The sequence below is a fragment of the Cyprinodon variegatus genome, unplaced genomic scaffold (genome assembly GCF_000732505.1).
Source record: "Cyprinodon variegatus isolate N-32 unplaced genomic scaffold, C_variegatus-1.0 Scaffold700, whole genome shotgun sequence".
NCBI classification, from domain to species: Eukaryota; Metazoa; Chordata; class Actinopteri; order Cyprinodontiformes; family Cyprinodontidae; genus Cyprinodon; species Cyprinodon variegatus.
In genome coordinates, this window is record NW_015151153.1 from 168,728 (window position 1) to 186,043 (window position 17,316).

Here is a 17,316-nt window from a genome sequence, read left to right on the forward strand (position 1 = left end):
AATGACATACAGCAGACACTATTTACTAGTTCGGTGGATTTTTTTTAATGGAAACTTCATTAGACCTCATTTAAGAGCATCAGGATAAAAGGGGGGATGGTTTTCTTATTTCTTATTCTAGAAACATGGGAAAATGCATATACTTTCCCTGCTTATAAATACTGCTCAGAAATTACAGGGGACACTTAAATAACACGCCCTAGATCTGAATGAATGAAAGACTCTCATTTAATACTTTATTCTGTACAAAATTGTGCTGACAACAAAATCTCTCAAAAATCATCAATGGAAATCAAATAATTATCCAATTGAAGCCTGGATTGGAGTCACACACATAATTAAAGTGGATAAACACACTACAGCCTGACATAACTTTGATGCAATGTCCTTTGAACAGGTCAAAATGAGTCTTAGTCTTCGGTGCGGCCTCCACGTGCCTGTATGACCTCCCTACAATGCCTGGGAACGCTCCTGATGAGGTGCGACGTGGTCTCCTGAGGGGTCTCCTCCCAGACATGGACCAAAGCATCCCCCACCTCCTGGACAGTCCGTGGTACAACATGACATTGGTGGATGGATCGAGACATGATGTCTCAGAAGTGTTCAGTTGGGTTCAGGTCTGGGGAATGGACAGGACAGTCCATAGCTTCAATGCTTTCATCTTGCAGGAACTGCTGACAAACTCTAGCCAAATGAGGCCTAGCATTGTCCTTAATTAGTAGGATCCCAGGGCCAATTACACAAGCATATGGTCTCACAAGGGGTCTGAGGATCTCATCTGAGTATCTAATGGCAGCAATGCAACCTCTGGCGAGCACATGGAGCACATGGAGCAGATACTGATCCACTGCCAAACCGGTGACGCTGAAGGATGTTGCAGGCAGCAGATCGCTATCCTCGTTTTCACGTCTGTCACATGTGCTCAGCGTTAACCTGGTTTCATCTATGAAGCACACAGGGTACCAGTGGTGAATTAGTATGGAGAGATATTTGTGCCTTCGGTTTGAGCACGCAGGAACCAATCCGAGCGCGCAGTGATACAACATTGGTGCGATCAACTCTGAAAAACTCTTCTCAACGCACTGTTGTCGCACTCAGTTCTGTCTCTGCTCGCGCTCGACCTGCTCTCTCCGCGCTCAACACCAGCTGTGCACTCAGCTGTCTCTCTGCCCGCTCGACTCAGTCTCTGCGATCGCAAATTCATAAATGTATGTAAATATGGCGGTTGGCAAACAACTAGATCGGGATTGAAACAAATATATCCTACTGTCTGCTGACTGAATGATTGTGTTTAAATGAATATAACGCTGAACTAGAATCACAGAAAATTTAACTTCTTAAAGGAACAATTTCTTCAATCTATTCTAACGCCAATATGATCACAAACTTTTCTCCTTAGGAGGCTGAATTCAATCACTGATTCTTTTACCCGATTTAAAATTAAATTCTGTAACTAAAAAGAAACACCATTCCTAATATTGGAATATATTGAAGGATCCCTAAAAATGTTTCCATATCTAAAATATTTTTATCTTAATACTATCGAACCATACTTGAATCTGAAATGTCCTCCTGATTTCTCTTTTTAAACAGCAAAATTAAATCCATATCAATAGCAGGCAAAAAGAGATGGATGAGGTGATGATCTAATAACTGTTTTACTGATATTTATTTGAGATAATTCAAGATATTTTATAGTACTATCTGCTGTCCATCAAATTGAATGTTGACCACGAACCTAAAAGAGTTGTTTGATTTCCTGATTGTGTTTTTTTTTTTTTTTACCGGATGTAGTATTTGGAACGAATACTTTGATTGGATGAAAAAAAGCTGGGCGTGATTGGCTGATGGTGTGGTTTATTTACATACATTTATGAATTTGCGAGCACAGAGAGGCAGTCGAGCGCACAGCTGGTGTTGATCACGGAGAGAGCAGGTCGAGCGCGAGCAGAAACGGATCCTAGCACGCATATGGAACTGAGCGCGACGAGTGTGCTGAGAAGAGTTTTTTCCAGAGTTGAGCACGGGCCAGACCGGTTTTGAGTGTTAGCGTATTGTCTCACTGCACGCTGGGATTGGTTCCTGTTCTCTCAAACCGAAGGCACAAATATCTCTCCATAAATTTGCCAATTCTGTTGGTCAGGACACCTTGCCAAGCTTTCTGAAGGGCTTGTAAGCACAACCCTTATCCCTGGACGTGAGGCCCTTATACCATCCTCATGGAGTCTGTTTCTAACCATTTGTGGAGACACATGAACATTTATGGCCTACTGGAGATCATTTTGCAGAGCTCTGGCAGTGCTCCTCCTGTTCCTCCTTGCACAAGGGCGGAGGTAGCGGTCCTGCTGCTGGGTTGTTGCCCTCCTACGGCCTCCTACATCTCTTCTGGTGTACTGGCCCTTCTCCTGTTAGCGTCTCCTGCCTCTGGGCATTATACTGAGAGATACAGCAAACCTTCTTGCCATAGCTCGCATTGATGTGCCATCCTGGATGTTCTGTACCACTTGTAGAGTCTGTCCATGTTAGCAAGTGTGTGAAAGCCCCACCAACATTCAAAGAAAAGAAAACATCAGCCAGAAAGCAAAGGTACTGAGAAGTGGTCTGCAGAACCACTCCTTTATGGAGAGAATTTTGTTTTCATTGAAGTCATACTATGTGTTCTACGTGTTAACTTTATGTTTTTTTAGCAGTATATATATAAATGTAATAGTCAGGTGAAGCCTGGGTACTGCATATGTGCATCAATGTTCCTACACAGCCACAAAGCCTTTCTAAAGTGCACAAATTCAAAACATGTAAAGAATGTGTCTGAAATTAGATTTTCCAGGAACTAATTAAGATAATCTGTTGAACAGTCAGTCTTACAACAGCTGGCCTTCGTAGAAGTTTGCAGCATTTAAGATTATCAGACAACTTGTGATCAGATGGATCAGAGGGCCTGCTTGTTATCAAGTCCTTCCACCTACATGCAGGCTTTCCCCACAGGCATCATAAGGGTATAAGGTGAGAGGCTGATGGAGAAAAGAGAGGTTGAAGGAAACATCTCAATCAGATTAGCTGTCTGGGCAGATAGCATCAGACAGAGATCAGACAGTCCATCCCTCTGTTCTGAGTGATGACATGAAAACATATTTTAACACGAATGACAGAGGCCTGTATCCCACCACCTCTTTCATGTAATGCGTGGCTCGACCCTATCTTGTGTGCCCATCAATCTTCCCATCCTTTCATGTCTCTAACCTGTTCCCGTTTGTACAGTGGTATGATACGGACAGACAATCCGTAGCAGAAGCTACTGCAGCACAGATGTTTTACTCTGGATACAGGTTTCTCCAAACACCCCCACAGAAAATAGAAAATATTGGCTACTATATAATCTGGATAAATGCAAGGGTGAAATTGAATTATGAATTGGTTTCTAACATTTCTTTTTAGAGTTTTGACACGACCTAGTAAACTATGAGGTCCTTCTCATAACATGGGTGATGTAGAAGGAAATACAGCAGAGAAATGCAAGCCCAAGGGGCTTCTGGGGATTATTCTAGTAATACTGGACTTAAAGTCAGACAATAAGTTAGTATCAATATATATTATGCTATAATTTTATTCAATAATACTGATATTACATTTTCAATATCTTAATAAACATTAGTTTGTGATTATAGCATTTGTCACTGAGTTTTCAGGTTTAATGTATATTATTATTATTATTGGTAAAATTATTGTTTGTTGTGGGCATTCTTGGCTGTTGTTCTGAGGCCTTTATTTATTTTTCAAAGATATTAGAATAATACCTTATCAACTAAACTTAAAAAAAAACATAAATGTGATAAGTTGTGGCCATATCTTCAGCCCTAACTGGATGTTACTGGTAGTACAAGGTATTCAATATCGAGAGAAATAACAGACTGTATAAAAGTGTCAATACATGCTGCCTAGTTTAATTTCAGCTAAAAAAGAAGTTAGGAAACAAAAGGAAACCTGATCACTAAAAGATTTAAATTCCCAGGTAAAGTTCTCACTTATTTTTTCCATATCCACCTGTATCTATCTATTAAATTAAGATACTCGTTGAGCTGCTCCACATTTTCTAATTGAAGACATGGACTTTATTGTGTTTTAAATGCATCGGCTTTTAGCTTTTAAATCAGACCAGTAAAGTCAGCTTTGGTGGAAATTTGTGATGGATTCAAGGCTGTGTTTTTTTGTCCAAAAGCAAGACTAGACCCTAAGATGCCAAGACCAAGACAATGCCAGACCAAGTCCAAGACCAGACCCTCCTAGGCCAAGACCAAGTCCAAGACTAAAACCAAGATGAGACCCTACAAGTCCAAGACCAAGTCCAAGATCAAAACCAAGACCAGACCCTATGACTCCAGGTCCAAGACCAGACCAAAGCAGACCAAGACCAAGTCCAAGACCAGACCAGACGCTCTAAGGCCAAGACCAAGTCCAAGACTAAAACAAGCCCCTATGACGACAAGACCAAGACCCAGACCAGACCAGATCAGATCCGATCAGAGGGTTCCCATGGAGCATATCCTTTGAGGTATTCATAAGTTAACTAGGATTAAAGATTAATTTGCCGTATTTATATGTTAAAATAATTTAATCAACCTGAAGATCTAAATGCAACTGAGGATCCAAAGGAGTATTTGGAAATAACAGTTTGAGGGTCTAAGTTTAGGTCTGTAGAAGTGCAGAGTAGTTTGAGACACACAACTGTAATCATAGAGGTAAAAATAAAAAAATAAAAAAACTTGGAAGAGACTAAATACAAATGCTTTAGAACTTTAGCTCAATGAAAGTTTAAGTTTCCTTTTATCAAATACGATTCTATGGAACTACATTAAAGTCTGAGGTTGTGATGTGACAAAACATGGGGGAATTTTGAGAGAAATAAATACTTTTTATAAGACCTTACATATTCAGAGAGATTTAGTGGAATGAGCGCAACAGCATAGTTGATCTCAGTTCTTGATTCCTTACCTCATCAGAGGACAATCTGTTCACTGTTAGTTTGTCAGATGAGAAGCAACACCGCCACAAAAAAACTCTTTAAAACATACCAGAGAGCTGGCTGTTTGGCCATAAAAGTTCATATCAAGCTAACAAAGACTGCATTGTGTTAAACTAAAAAGCAGTGGACGAAAGCAGCTGAGAATATTTATATGTAATCAAATGGTGGAAATTTCAGCTTCAGGTCAAACACTTCAGGACACAATTCACCCTTGTTTTATAAGGAATAGAAGCTGTGAAAAAACCACCTCTGAACCAAATAAAATAAGGCACTCCATCTGAGCATGATAGGAAAAAAAGATGAAGTAAAGAAAGTTGGAAAACTTTTGCTATAACTTATTTTAAATAACACACAAGGTCCATCAGAGCCTTCTAACCCAATTAGTTCGGAGTCAAAGTAACTTACTGCTACTCTGTGTTTTAACGTACCAAGTTGTTCATACATTAACACTTGAGTCAACATGGTTACAGTAATAACATGAACTTTGAAAACATGTACAGTGTATTCGTCTGCATCAAGCTAGCTTGAAACAACCTTTTTTCACATTTCCAAAGGAACAGTTCTTGCTACGTGTATATGCGCCCCTGGTTAAGAGCAGGAGACCATTTGACAACAAACTCCTCTTTTATTGCAATAGCATGATCTCACCTTGACTCTTATTTAGGAATTACATTTCTAACGTTGATTAAAAAAAAAAAAAATCAGGACCAAGTGTAGGTATTTAGGCCAATAGGGTCATGGAAAATTGGAGCCTTAGAGAGTGCATCATTAACAGCTCTAGGTCCCATTTTTCGTTTTTTTTTTCTGTTTAGCATGTTTTCTATCTATTATAGGTCCGCTGATAGCCATAAAACAAGACTGATTTTTGCTTCTAATACTTGTGCTTTGATATGGCCATATTGTTTGGCTGAATTTTAAGTTTTCTAACAGAAAACCAACAGAAATTGTCGAGCCAATGAACAGGGAAGCACAGGTAGTCAAGCGTCCAACAACCTGCTGGTAAAAGTCAGTGCATAAAACTGAGCTTCTGCTAAAGGAGCCCTAATGGTGATAGCTTCAATATGAGACCCCTCTCTCTGAGGTGACAAAACCCACTCTACAAAATACTGTTCCTCACACTTAAGGAAGTTAACCACTGACATTTATTGGTCAGGAAACCTGGCAATGCGGCAGAGCGTGAGAACAACCACCGTTGCTAAGTACAATAAATGCTGCTCACAGGCCTGATTTATGTCGTCTGCTCGAGGTGGAGGGAGGGAAAACAGACAGGAGGAAATTGTGACAAGAGCGTGACCCTTGCAGGACCAAAGGGATTCCTTTCAGGCTGGGGAAATAACTACTTTTATTGTGAACTCATAGCTTTAAAAGGAGAAACAAAAGAAAAAGGTGGTACCGACACTTTGCCCTACATCACGTGGACTGAAGCAGTTACTGTGTCTGCATTTAGGAAGACTTTGTCATTACTAGGGGTACCAGAATTTCTTGTTCATCAAGAAAATTCTCCTACTCACAATGTCCAAGATGGCAAAGAGGGACCACACAGATCTGTCAGACAATACATGAACAAGTATTAGTAATTCTTAAGTGATATTTTAATGATTAAGTAAAAACGTCTATATTCCCATCTCATGTGTTGGCAGACACACCTCTAAAACCTCTACCTTTATCAGGATGATCCAAGTCTCTAGATTAGAGAAAGCTGGTTTGCAGAGAAAAAAAAAATGGCTGACGGGGATAATTTGTTACAACTCGCAATGAAAGTGTGAGAAGTAGGGGAAGCACATGACCAGGTACAGATGAGACCCTCAACAGTGAGAAGAGAGGAATAAATGAAAAAAAACTACAACTAAAGATTAAATGTTGCTATGGTAACCCCAGGAGGAATATTGCGGTTTATTTGAACACCCTGTTAAAATGTCAATAACACCTTGATAGTTTGCTGGATCCAATAAACACTGGAATGTGTAAAATACTCTATACATTAAACACATGCTACTAATCCAATAAACACAAACACCTGATAGCCGTAATATTAAAACCACGTGTTTGATGTCGGGTAGGAGCACCGAGTTCAACCATACCGTCAAAGCATGGCCTTAACAACACTTTTGAGGGCGTTATGTTGTATCAGGCCAACTTATAAGAACCTGATCCCTGAAGTCATGCTTGCTGCATATTGTTATTTATTGATTTTACAGTTTTAAAACATATTAATGCCAGCAGAAAGCAGATTTAGAATATACTTATATTGATCTCTATCTACATCGTCTTTTGTTCACATCACAGACCTGATGTCTTTAGCATTTTTATTAAGCATGGCAGTGGAGGGGTGAGGACTTGGGCTGTTTTGTGGCCACAGGAATATAGCATCACCGTGTATAACAATCTGCCAGATAGCTAAAACCAGTTAAAGCAACTGGATTATCAAAGAAACTTGGACAACATTCCTGCACAACAATGCAGTAGACTGGGAAAGTCGCACAGAGAAGCCTTTCAAAAAAAGTGAAAAAACAATCCAGGACTTTGTTTTCAAGTTTGAAGACATTTTGCTTCACATCCATGAAGCTTTTTCAATTCAAAATGTCAGAAACAGCATTGAGTTTGAGGCTTTATAGAGTGGACCAAAAACAAAGCCTTGTTTTGGCTTAGAAAAAATGCGAACTGAAACCACGAACGGGTCCGCCCCTTTGGAATGAGCAGTCATTTGCGTTCCTTGTTAGCCTGCAATACGCAACACCAAAATACAATACACATATCGTACAGAAAACGTCTACCTACTCTGCGTTACCGATACTAAAGATTATTCCACAGGCTTTCAAATACAAAGTACAAAAGGAGCTTTCCGGATGTAGGCTTTGATTTAGGGAAACTGGACTAGTTAAAGGTAATGTCAACTAAACTATTACCCAGACCCCATCATCCAAACCACACCATCCTGTTATAAAGCATAGTGGTGACAGCACCATGCTATGGGGATGCTTCACTAAGCAGGGACATGGAAACTTGCAGCCAAAGAGTTAAGACTGGAGTGAAGGTAGGGGTAAGTATTGGCACGGGTGTTGCGTTACGATATTATATATACGAAATTGAATTTCTCGATTAAAAAAAGCAACATTTATTTAAGTTCATCAGATGATATTGATCATTCACTTTTTTTGGTATCCATGTTGCTTGGGGTTCGAGTCAGTCCACATCTTCCGATGTGACTGACTCAACTACAGTTATAGCACTGCGCCGCACAGCAAAAGGGCTCCACAGCGCCATCTGCCAGACTAGCGATGCAGAGGTAGCCCATTTTCCCTCAGTTTTAGGTAAAAACTGTGGTCTGTTTCTGATCGAAGCGATTCTTAAAGCCTTAACCTAAGAGTTTTTTTACCATTTAAAAAAAAACAATCAGGAAGAATGGTATGGAAGAAAAACAGTCTCACTGAAATCTGCCTTTTTTGTACACCATATTTTAAACACTGAACTTTTGTAGCACCAAATTTGAAACACTGATTTTTTTTTTCATATTGAATTACTTACACTGAATTTTTATCTGGTCAAATTCAGTGTAAAATTCCGTGTAGTGTCTCTTCATCCTCTGACACGGGAGCTGGCTCAGAGCTCGTCTGCCTGGCTGTGTGTTTCCTGGATGGTGTCACCTTTTACAGTTGCTTTTTGTATCTCTTCTTCTGTCTCCTTGAACCCCAGTCGGCAAACTGAGCCAATCAAAGCTAGTGTGGCACCCCTGTCTGCCAGGGCTCTTGGTTTGATATGGAAGAAGCGGCCGGTGGCAATCTTTTTTTTTTTTCCTGTCCGAATCAGCTAATGTCATTGGCTACAAGCTGCTCGACTGCACTGAGTGTAGATTGCTTTGGCTTGAGTTCACCAAAAGGTCAAAACATTTGCAGCCAAATTTTTTTGCAGGCAAATTTTTGGAGGTTGAATTTTTTGGAGCTGAATTTTTGCAGGCGATGTTTTTTTTATGGCGGATTTTTTCACAGGTGAATTTTTTGGAGCTGAATTTCTTTGCAGGTGAATTTTCACCAGATACAAATTCAGTGTAAGGAATCTAATGTGTAAAAAACTTCAATGTTTAAAATAAGGTGTAAAATAATTGAGCGTTTAAAATTTGCTGTAAAAATAAAAGGCAGATCCAACGAGACCATTTTTCTTCCATAGAATGGTGTTAAATTCACTGAAGAAAGCAAAGAACATGAGTGCTTTCGGCCATGTCTGAATGAAAAAGGATTTGTTAAAGCAGGTGTATGATGGCATCTTCAACTTTAACTCCAAGGCGATAAACAAACTGCAGGGGGTCCTGATAGCTGCTTATTTGCAGGGTTTAGGATGTCAGGGTAACAAGTCTTGTCACAGATGACTGATGGATATTTACTTTTCTTTGTCCTAAAGGTCTTTCACATCACTGGAACGGTGTCCTGGGTCAGGCCAAGGTTGTGGAGGTGCTGTAGAAACCTACAGGCCTTCAGGACTCTGGGCCGGACACCATCTGGACCTGCAGCCTTGTTCTGGTTCAGTCTCTCCAGCTGTCTTTTCACCTGGGAGAAGCCAAGGAAAAACCAGCTTCTGCTCATTTGGCCCAAGGTGGAATATAAAACCTTGGATGTGTGACCGGAGAGCTTTGGGTCAATGGAGGGAGATATGTCTGTTTGGCTGTGGGCAGCAGAGAAGGACACTGCTTGTTGTTGAACTGAACCTTTAGAAGAATGTGTTCGGTTCAGTGGTTCTGTCCAGACCTCCATTCGATGTGGCACACCTCACCCCTGACCACACATCTGTGTGTTAGAAAGAACCAGACAAAAATCCGGTGGAAAATCTGTGGTACGATTTAGTTGAACCGTATCTTTAACTAGAATGCTTCCTTCTGCCCAAAGCTGTAAGACGTTTATCTCAGAAGACAAGCTGCAGGAATAGCAGTAAAGGGAGGTTGAACACAGAATCCAATCACATGCCTCTCACACATTCAACAATTTTGATTTGTACACAGCAACACTGCCTGAGGAGGTAGGGGTTCATCCTTGGGTAGGACTTCTCTCCCGCCCTACCTGCTGGTCACCTCAGAGGTGACTGCATGGCAGCATTGCTCATATATTGCATAAAGGGCTTTGGGCTCCTCGAACTTGCTAAAACTCTATATAGTAGAAGCCCATTAGCTGTTTAGCATCTCAACCTCCACACAGTTTTACTCCGGTTCTTCAGATATCAACAAAATTTCACTATAGCTTGTGTCTGAAACGTGATCAAATGTGACAACTTTATCATTTTTGCTTCCTGTTATTGCTGGTGACAGAGAGAACCCGGCATCACCCCATCTTGGATCATTTAAGCAGATACTGAACCCTGGATGCTTGGAACTTACTGATTTATTTGTTTATGCAAGAATAAATAAATCGACAAACTCATACATTTGTCTAATTCATTCAATGCATTTAGGCTATTTTTAGTTACTTTGTAAGACAAAAAAGAAAGAGAAAAACTTTAAGTTAATAAGTCTACATTTTTATCTAGATCCATGAACAAATGGATGTTTTTCAATTTAATGATAATAATTATTATATTAATTATAATACTAATTGAACTTTATTAATCTCACACAGGAGAAATTTATCTCTGCATTTTAAGCCATCCCCTTGGGAAGCAGTGGGCTGCCATTGTGCGCTACCCAGGGAGCAGTGTTGGTTAAGGGTCTTGCTCAGGGACCCAGAGTGCAAGCTGTGGGGATCAAACCGGATACTTGCAACCTTCTCCGAGCACAAGCGCACTGCTCTAACCACTGGGCCATCACCCCCCCAATGGGAGTGTATGGGATTCAAAAGGAAGTTTGGAAAATGTACCACATTTAATAAATCCTGAATACCTTCAAAGATGGGATCCGATGAGACAAACAAAATCAGCAGCTTTATAGAACACTGTAAACACCTGTCGCCAAAAGCAATAGCTTCATAATAAATGCAGGTTTTTTTCCAGATCATAAAACAGGCTAATGCATGTGGGCTGATTAGAAAGGTTTACAACAAACAGCAGAGCCAAACAGCATTTATCTTTTCTCTCTTCGGTTGGGAGTTTGGGAAAGAGCACCAACAGTTCAGCTCAGCATTGGTCAGCAACTGAATGCTAATTTATCCCGAGGTAGAGTTTTCCTTTTCAAACCTGTGAATGGAATATTATGTTTCCTGAAAAACACGTCCATTCTGCAGAGAGAAGCGAGTTCTTTAGCGGTCGATAAAGGGGGTGACTGTCAAAAAAACCAAAGGGCATCCATCTAAACTCCAAATGAGTCTGTTAAAATCTTGTATGTGCTTTAATGAAACGAACCTCCCAGTAACATAAGCTAACGCTACCTGTATGATATTAGCTTCACAGAAAGAGTGTTATATTTGGGTTACCTAGTTCACATTTATTTGCACACTTAACTTACATCTGTTTCTGTTGAGAAAGCATGTTAGAATGAAAAAGAGTTCATCATGGTAAAATAAAAATATCTCTCATGCATTTAATCATTTTCTATCCTCGTGGGATCTGAGATGGTGTCAAGTGTAAGACATTTCTGAAAACAGTAAAAAGGGCTGATGCTGGAATTAGTTGCACATGTTTTCACCATCATAACAAGTTTTCTAACACAAGTGCATTAAGTATTTGAGTAAACCGACTCCACTTGAGGCTAATAAATGAGTTGCAGAAGCTCTTTTCATTTCTCTCTACTTGTGCGTCTGCATTAGGTTTAGCAAGGTCACAGGGTTAAAACAGCAAACGGTGAGTAATTCTACGCTGGCTGAGCTGTTATTGGAGGAGAAAGTGAAGATTGGTATTTTATTACACCAAGGAGAATTAAACAATACAAAAGCTCACTAGAAAACAAACTAGTGAAAGGAATTTTCTAAGAGGTTTGGCATTTATTACAACTATTCATGTAGTTAAAATCACCGTGCGGGTCCAGCTGTAACCTTGGTTTCCATTTATAAACGGAAATGTGGTTTTCGTCTCCTTCCATCCGAGTTACCTTTCTTCTGAAGCCGCGCCCTCTCCTTCTGTCGAATGTCCGTCTCCCGGCCAAGCGCCTTCTTCTGCCGCTGCAGCTCACTGCGGAGCACGGCGATGCGCAGCTGCATGCACTCCCGCTCCTTCTTCTGCTCGGTGAAAACAAACAGAGAGGACACAGAGGAAGACCATGAGGTAAAACGCTCAGCATGCGGCCACAGACAGATTCTGACTTTAATGGATGTTCGTTAAATCCCAAAATTCCTAGAAGGTTTTCCAGCAACACACTTTGTTTTAGTTGCTTTATCCCACATTTCACTAATTTAAAGCACGTCCACAAAGGCAGAGCTTTCGTTTATAATCCACAATCTAGGGTCAACAACTAATGACAAGAAAGAAAAAGACTGATCAGACTTTTGAAAACACGTCGCTAAGCCCAGAGATCAGGGCTCCTGGTGAAACCCGTCAGTAATGAGCCTCCGTCGTGGGAAAGCCCGGCCGCACGTTAAGCTGTGTGAGGTTCCAGCCATTGATAAGATCAGTTTATGAGGTCAGGGGTCAAACTCAGCTTTACCAAATGGATTATATAGGAAAAAAAATCAAAATCAACCTGGTTCAGAAGTTCTTTCGCCTGTAGCTCAAATATACTATAGAAATCACTGAATGGTTCATAACAGATTTGTTTTCAGTGTATCAAATTGGTGTTTGGTTTGGTTGATGTTAACTAGTCTCTTGTGTGTATTTGGTTGATTTATTTATTGTTGTTTATTGTCGTTTGTCAAAATTGTCTGAAATAAATTTTTATTCCTAAGTTGGTAAAATAATATATATAGAGTTTAGATTTGTATTTAAAAATACAATTCTAAAAAAAACTGTCCCAGACAAATTCAAGCACATTGCTTATGAACAGCGAACCAACAGGTGCAGAAGTCTTACTGAACCTTACAGGAAATACCCGATTTCACTGATTTCAAAAAATTCTATTAAAATTCCCTCAATTCAAAACATTCGCTTATTTAAATACATAATTTACTAAAGTGTTTTTTTTTAGATTTTATATATTTTTTAGATTAAATGAAAAAAAAAATGTGATAGATGAATTAAATATTTACATAATCGATAGCTGCAGGCCTATTGGACCCATAAATGATTTTGGATATACGGATTACCTGATCTGAATCTTCCTATCAAATGAATAGCTATATTAGTTAAATAAAAGCATACAGTAAATAACAACTACTCCAATTAGTATATTTATTTCAAAATGTTACTAAAGCAAACGTAACTGAGTATGTAAATTATAATTAAACACCTCTGCTTCTGTCAAACAGTTTTTGCTACCGTCAAACCCTAAATTTCTCCAGCATGAGACACAAAGGTAATTTTACTTCTATAACTGAGGCCTTCAAGGTCTAAAAATGTAGCTCTTTTTTTAACCCATCAGAGGAAATCTATTGGAGCCTTTAAGAGGCTGACTTCAGGGTTATTTTAATGGGATGCTCATTTTTTCTTGTTGTAAAATGACAGAATTCCAACACTCTACCATTGTTGCTGAGTTAAAACACCAAAGCATGAATGCTGCAGAGCAGCAGACATCCTCATCTGCCACTTTTATGGAGACAGTCACTTCTCAGCTGATGATTCTGACCACTAATTTGGAATTTAAACCAGGATGGGTGTGGACATTTTCCACACAGAGGATCTCAGTATTGCTTTGTTTGATTCCCCCTCCCAGCTTCAATCGGACAACATGTCAGTTCAAACAGGTGCGTATTTTAAACCGACGCAGACAGAGGCACTATCAGGGTTTTATTATTGAGGAATGTGTTTTAAGAGGCAGCAGAGGAAGTAGAAAATATCCATGATGGAAATAAAAAGGCAGGGATGCACAGTGGAGCAGTGGGTAGCACTGTTGCCTTGTAGCAAGACGGTCCCGGGTTCAATTCTTTCTGCATGGAGTTTGCATGTTCTCCCTGTGCATGTGTGGGTTCTCTCCGGGTACTCTGACTTCCTTCCACAGTCCAAAAACATGACTGTTAGGTTAATTGGCTTCTATAAATTCTCCTTAGGTGTGACTGGGGGCGTGAATGGCTGGTTGCCCTGTGTTCCCCTTTAATGGACTGGCGACCTGTGCCGGGTGAACCCTGCACCAGCACCAATCGCAACCCAACTTGGGATAAAAGTGACGGAAAATGGATGGAGGGAAACAAAGAGGCAGATAAATGCAGCGAACAACCTGAGAAAATGAGAGATGAACCATAAAAATGAAAAAAATCAGAGAAGACATGGAAAAAGACTCTTTGTTGGGATCTTTGGCGTAAAAACATAGACCTCCATCAGATCACAATGATCCCTAATGAGCACAAACATCCGAGGCAACATCTTGCGTTCCCCATAGAGTGTGCCTCTTATGTCTCTATTCAATAGTGGGTGGCGTGCCCTGCAGAGTGCTAACGATCTAAAAAGGAACAGCTGAATGGACAGATGGATCCAGATGTGGAATAAAGCGCAATAAACAGCTGGTGTTGAATAAAACTGCATAATGAAAAATATCAAGTCAGAGCCGAAGCGTAAGCCCACTTCAAACAGACCCAGATCAGATTTAAAAGGCAGAATAAATTGCAGTACGAGTTGTCGGATAAGAACAGTTAAAGCTGGGAATGAGATGGATGATGAAGATTTGGCAGAGATGGCGCTTGTTTTTGATCCCGGTACACCCAGCAGGGAGGGACTGTGACATCTCGCACACGCAATCAGATAGTGATCGCGGTGTGGATCTAAGGAAATACAGATACGCTGCTTCTAGCAAATTGCTGAGGGGGGGGGGGGACTGATAGAACCTCCTTCCCCTTGCTGCGTCCTCGCCGTGGCGCTTGCATGTTAACCACCTCTGTCTTTGGCACGAAGCTTCATCCTCCTACACTTTCACTGAGCTTAGAGTTGACGAGTGGGTCACAGGCATCAGTGTGTGTGTGTGTGTGTCCCAGGGCCTGCCTGCCTCTTACTGAACATCAAACAGCAGTGGGTCAGCTGAGTAAATAAGGAGGGGGCGGGGGGGGGCATGTTAGAACCCAGCAGATTAATGACAGAGTGTGGGTGAGAGGGTGAAAGGGGCGCTCTGCCCTCCATTGATCCAGGCTCAATAATACGTCCAAGGGGAAAGCTCTGAAAAGGCTAAAGCCTTAGAAGAGTCCAACAATGCTCCACTCTACCGCGCTTTTAAAAAGAGCTAGAGGCAGGGATTAGGTGATTTATTAGCCGATTTGGGCACCGAAGACGGTTTAAAGGAATGTTTCAATATTGGAGAAAAATCAGAGACTTTTTTTTTTTTTTTGTAGCAGAGAGGATGGAGGCTTAATGTTTCTGTGGGAAGGCTAAAGCTAGCAGGGGAGCTTATATAGTCAAGGTGAGGGTCTGGGAAGCACAACACAAAAGAAAGAAGTATATCAAAAGAACATAAGGAAGGGCAGCAGCTGTAACAGCTGCACTAAAACCCTTCAAGTTTTAGCACGTGGTGCAGCAGTGCATAAATTCTCAGATTCGCCTCTAAAGGTGGACGTGAAAAGCTGCCAGCTGTCTGAAATCAGTTCAGCATATAGGCATGAAAAGCCATGGACGCAAAAAAAAAAAACTTTTCAAGGACATCGCCCCATTTATTGGTAACCCTTGTAGAGATGTGTAAAAGGTCTTAAACTTCATGAAATACCAACCTTTAACGCGAGAGGATTCATTCAGAGAGCAAAAATAAAAAGTTCTTACAGTATTTTTTACTAAAAATTAAACCCCTGAGAAGAATAAGTGGTACCAGGATCATTTCCTTCAACATATTTGCATTTGAGCTTCATTCAGAAAACTCTTATTAATCTAAAATATTGCCTCATTGTTTGTGTGATTATTAGAGACAGACGTATAAAATAGCTGGCCAATATTTTTGGCCAACATTAGCGATATGGGGGGTTTTGTATCGGTTTTGGTAGTGCGTTAGTTGACTGTTTCATTAGTGCAATGGTTCCCAAACTAAAGAATGTGCCCTCTAGGGGTGGTGGAGTATCATTGCAGGGGGGTGTGGTAGAAAAGAAATGAAAAATGAGGCATTTTGAGAGTTTATTTATTAACAGCTATGTTGACTTCTGCAACACAGTAGAACAAACTGCTAAACTTTAAATAATTGCAGTTTTAGCGACTTAAAGTGGATTATAGTCTATTACATATACTGTTGGTACTACAATGAGCAGCGTTGGAGACCAGGAGAGTGCAAAAACTTTTTATAAACAAAAGTTTGGGTGCATTCAGCAGCCATGCCCTGAAATGACGTGAAGTTTTTGTCTTTACTCAGGGACCCTGAGTGGCAGTCTGTGGGAGTGGGGTTTAAACTCAGAACCTCAGGATTCCAAGCACAATGCCCTCACCACTAGGTCACCACTGCCCTGAAGTGTGTGCATTGCTGCTCCCTCATTCGCTATCCATTGTTACCGTTTAGTTTTATGTGTTACTAAATGTTGGTTTTTGATTTAGAATGAGATGGGTTAAATTTTTTGCATGTTTTGACTTCGGAATTAGCTTGAACAATTATTTAGTTCAATAATAAAGCCTTTTCTGAGCACTGATCCGTCCAGGCAGCTCTTCTCATTAACTGATCCATGTAAGTTGAGAACGCTGAATCCATAGCTGGCTAAGTCATGTAACAACAATTTAACGAAGTTTTGTTTTTCTAATGTAGGATTTAGTCTCGAGGGGCAAATATTTCCCCATTTACAAATAACTCCATAACTTCTCAACCTTCTGGTCCTACCTGGCCTGCTATCACAGAGGTTCCCAAAACCTTCAGTCCATGACGGTGCAAGTGACATAGGACCCCCCACTATAAACGTATATAAATATTGCGCGCAACCTCGCACGCACTATAGACGTATCCAAACACAAGCACAAAATAGCACAACAGCCATAACATTATTCTACAGTAAATTACTATTTACTAATTTGAACTTGACCTCGCCTAATGAGATGGATGTGCAATATGTTTGGACCAATCTTGGTTTAATGTTGGAGACCGCTACTCGGAGAACATCCTCCATATTCAAAATACTATCCGTATTTCTTTTTTTAGGTACATCAGAGCTGAGAAAGTCTTTTCGCAGTAGGTAGTGCCAAACGGCATCAACACATCGAAAGCCACCCTGGATAGCTGTGGTTATTTCACTGTCAACTGAAATCCAAAACTCAGCCAGCGTCTTAGAATTAGTCGCCGTCTTCAAGGTGCAGACGCCATTTCTAATCGTTTCTTAATTTTTATTTTATTTTTCTGGAAATCACCC

General features: G+C 40.4%; 1 protein-coding gene across 1 annotated transcript in view; it reads right to left on the minus strand.

Annotated features, from left to right (window-relative positions):
- Positions 1–17,316, minus strand: part of uvrag (UV radiation resistance associated) — a 173,284-nt gene that overhangs the window by 113,065 nt on the left and 42,903 nt on the right. The window contains exon 8 of the mRNA XM_015394627.1: positions 12,024–12,150. Within this exon, the coding sequence (XP_015250113.1) occupies positions 12,024–12,150 (127 nt within the window). The remainder of the gene's footprint in view (positions 1–12,023; positions 12,151–17,316) is intronic.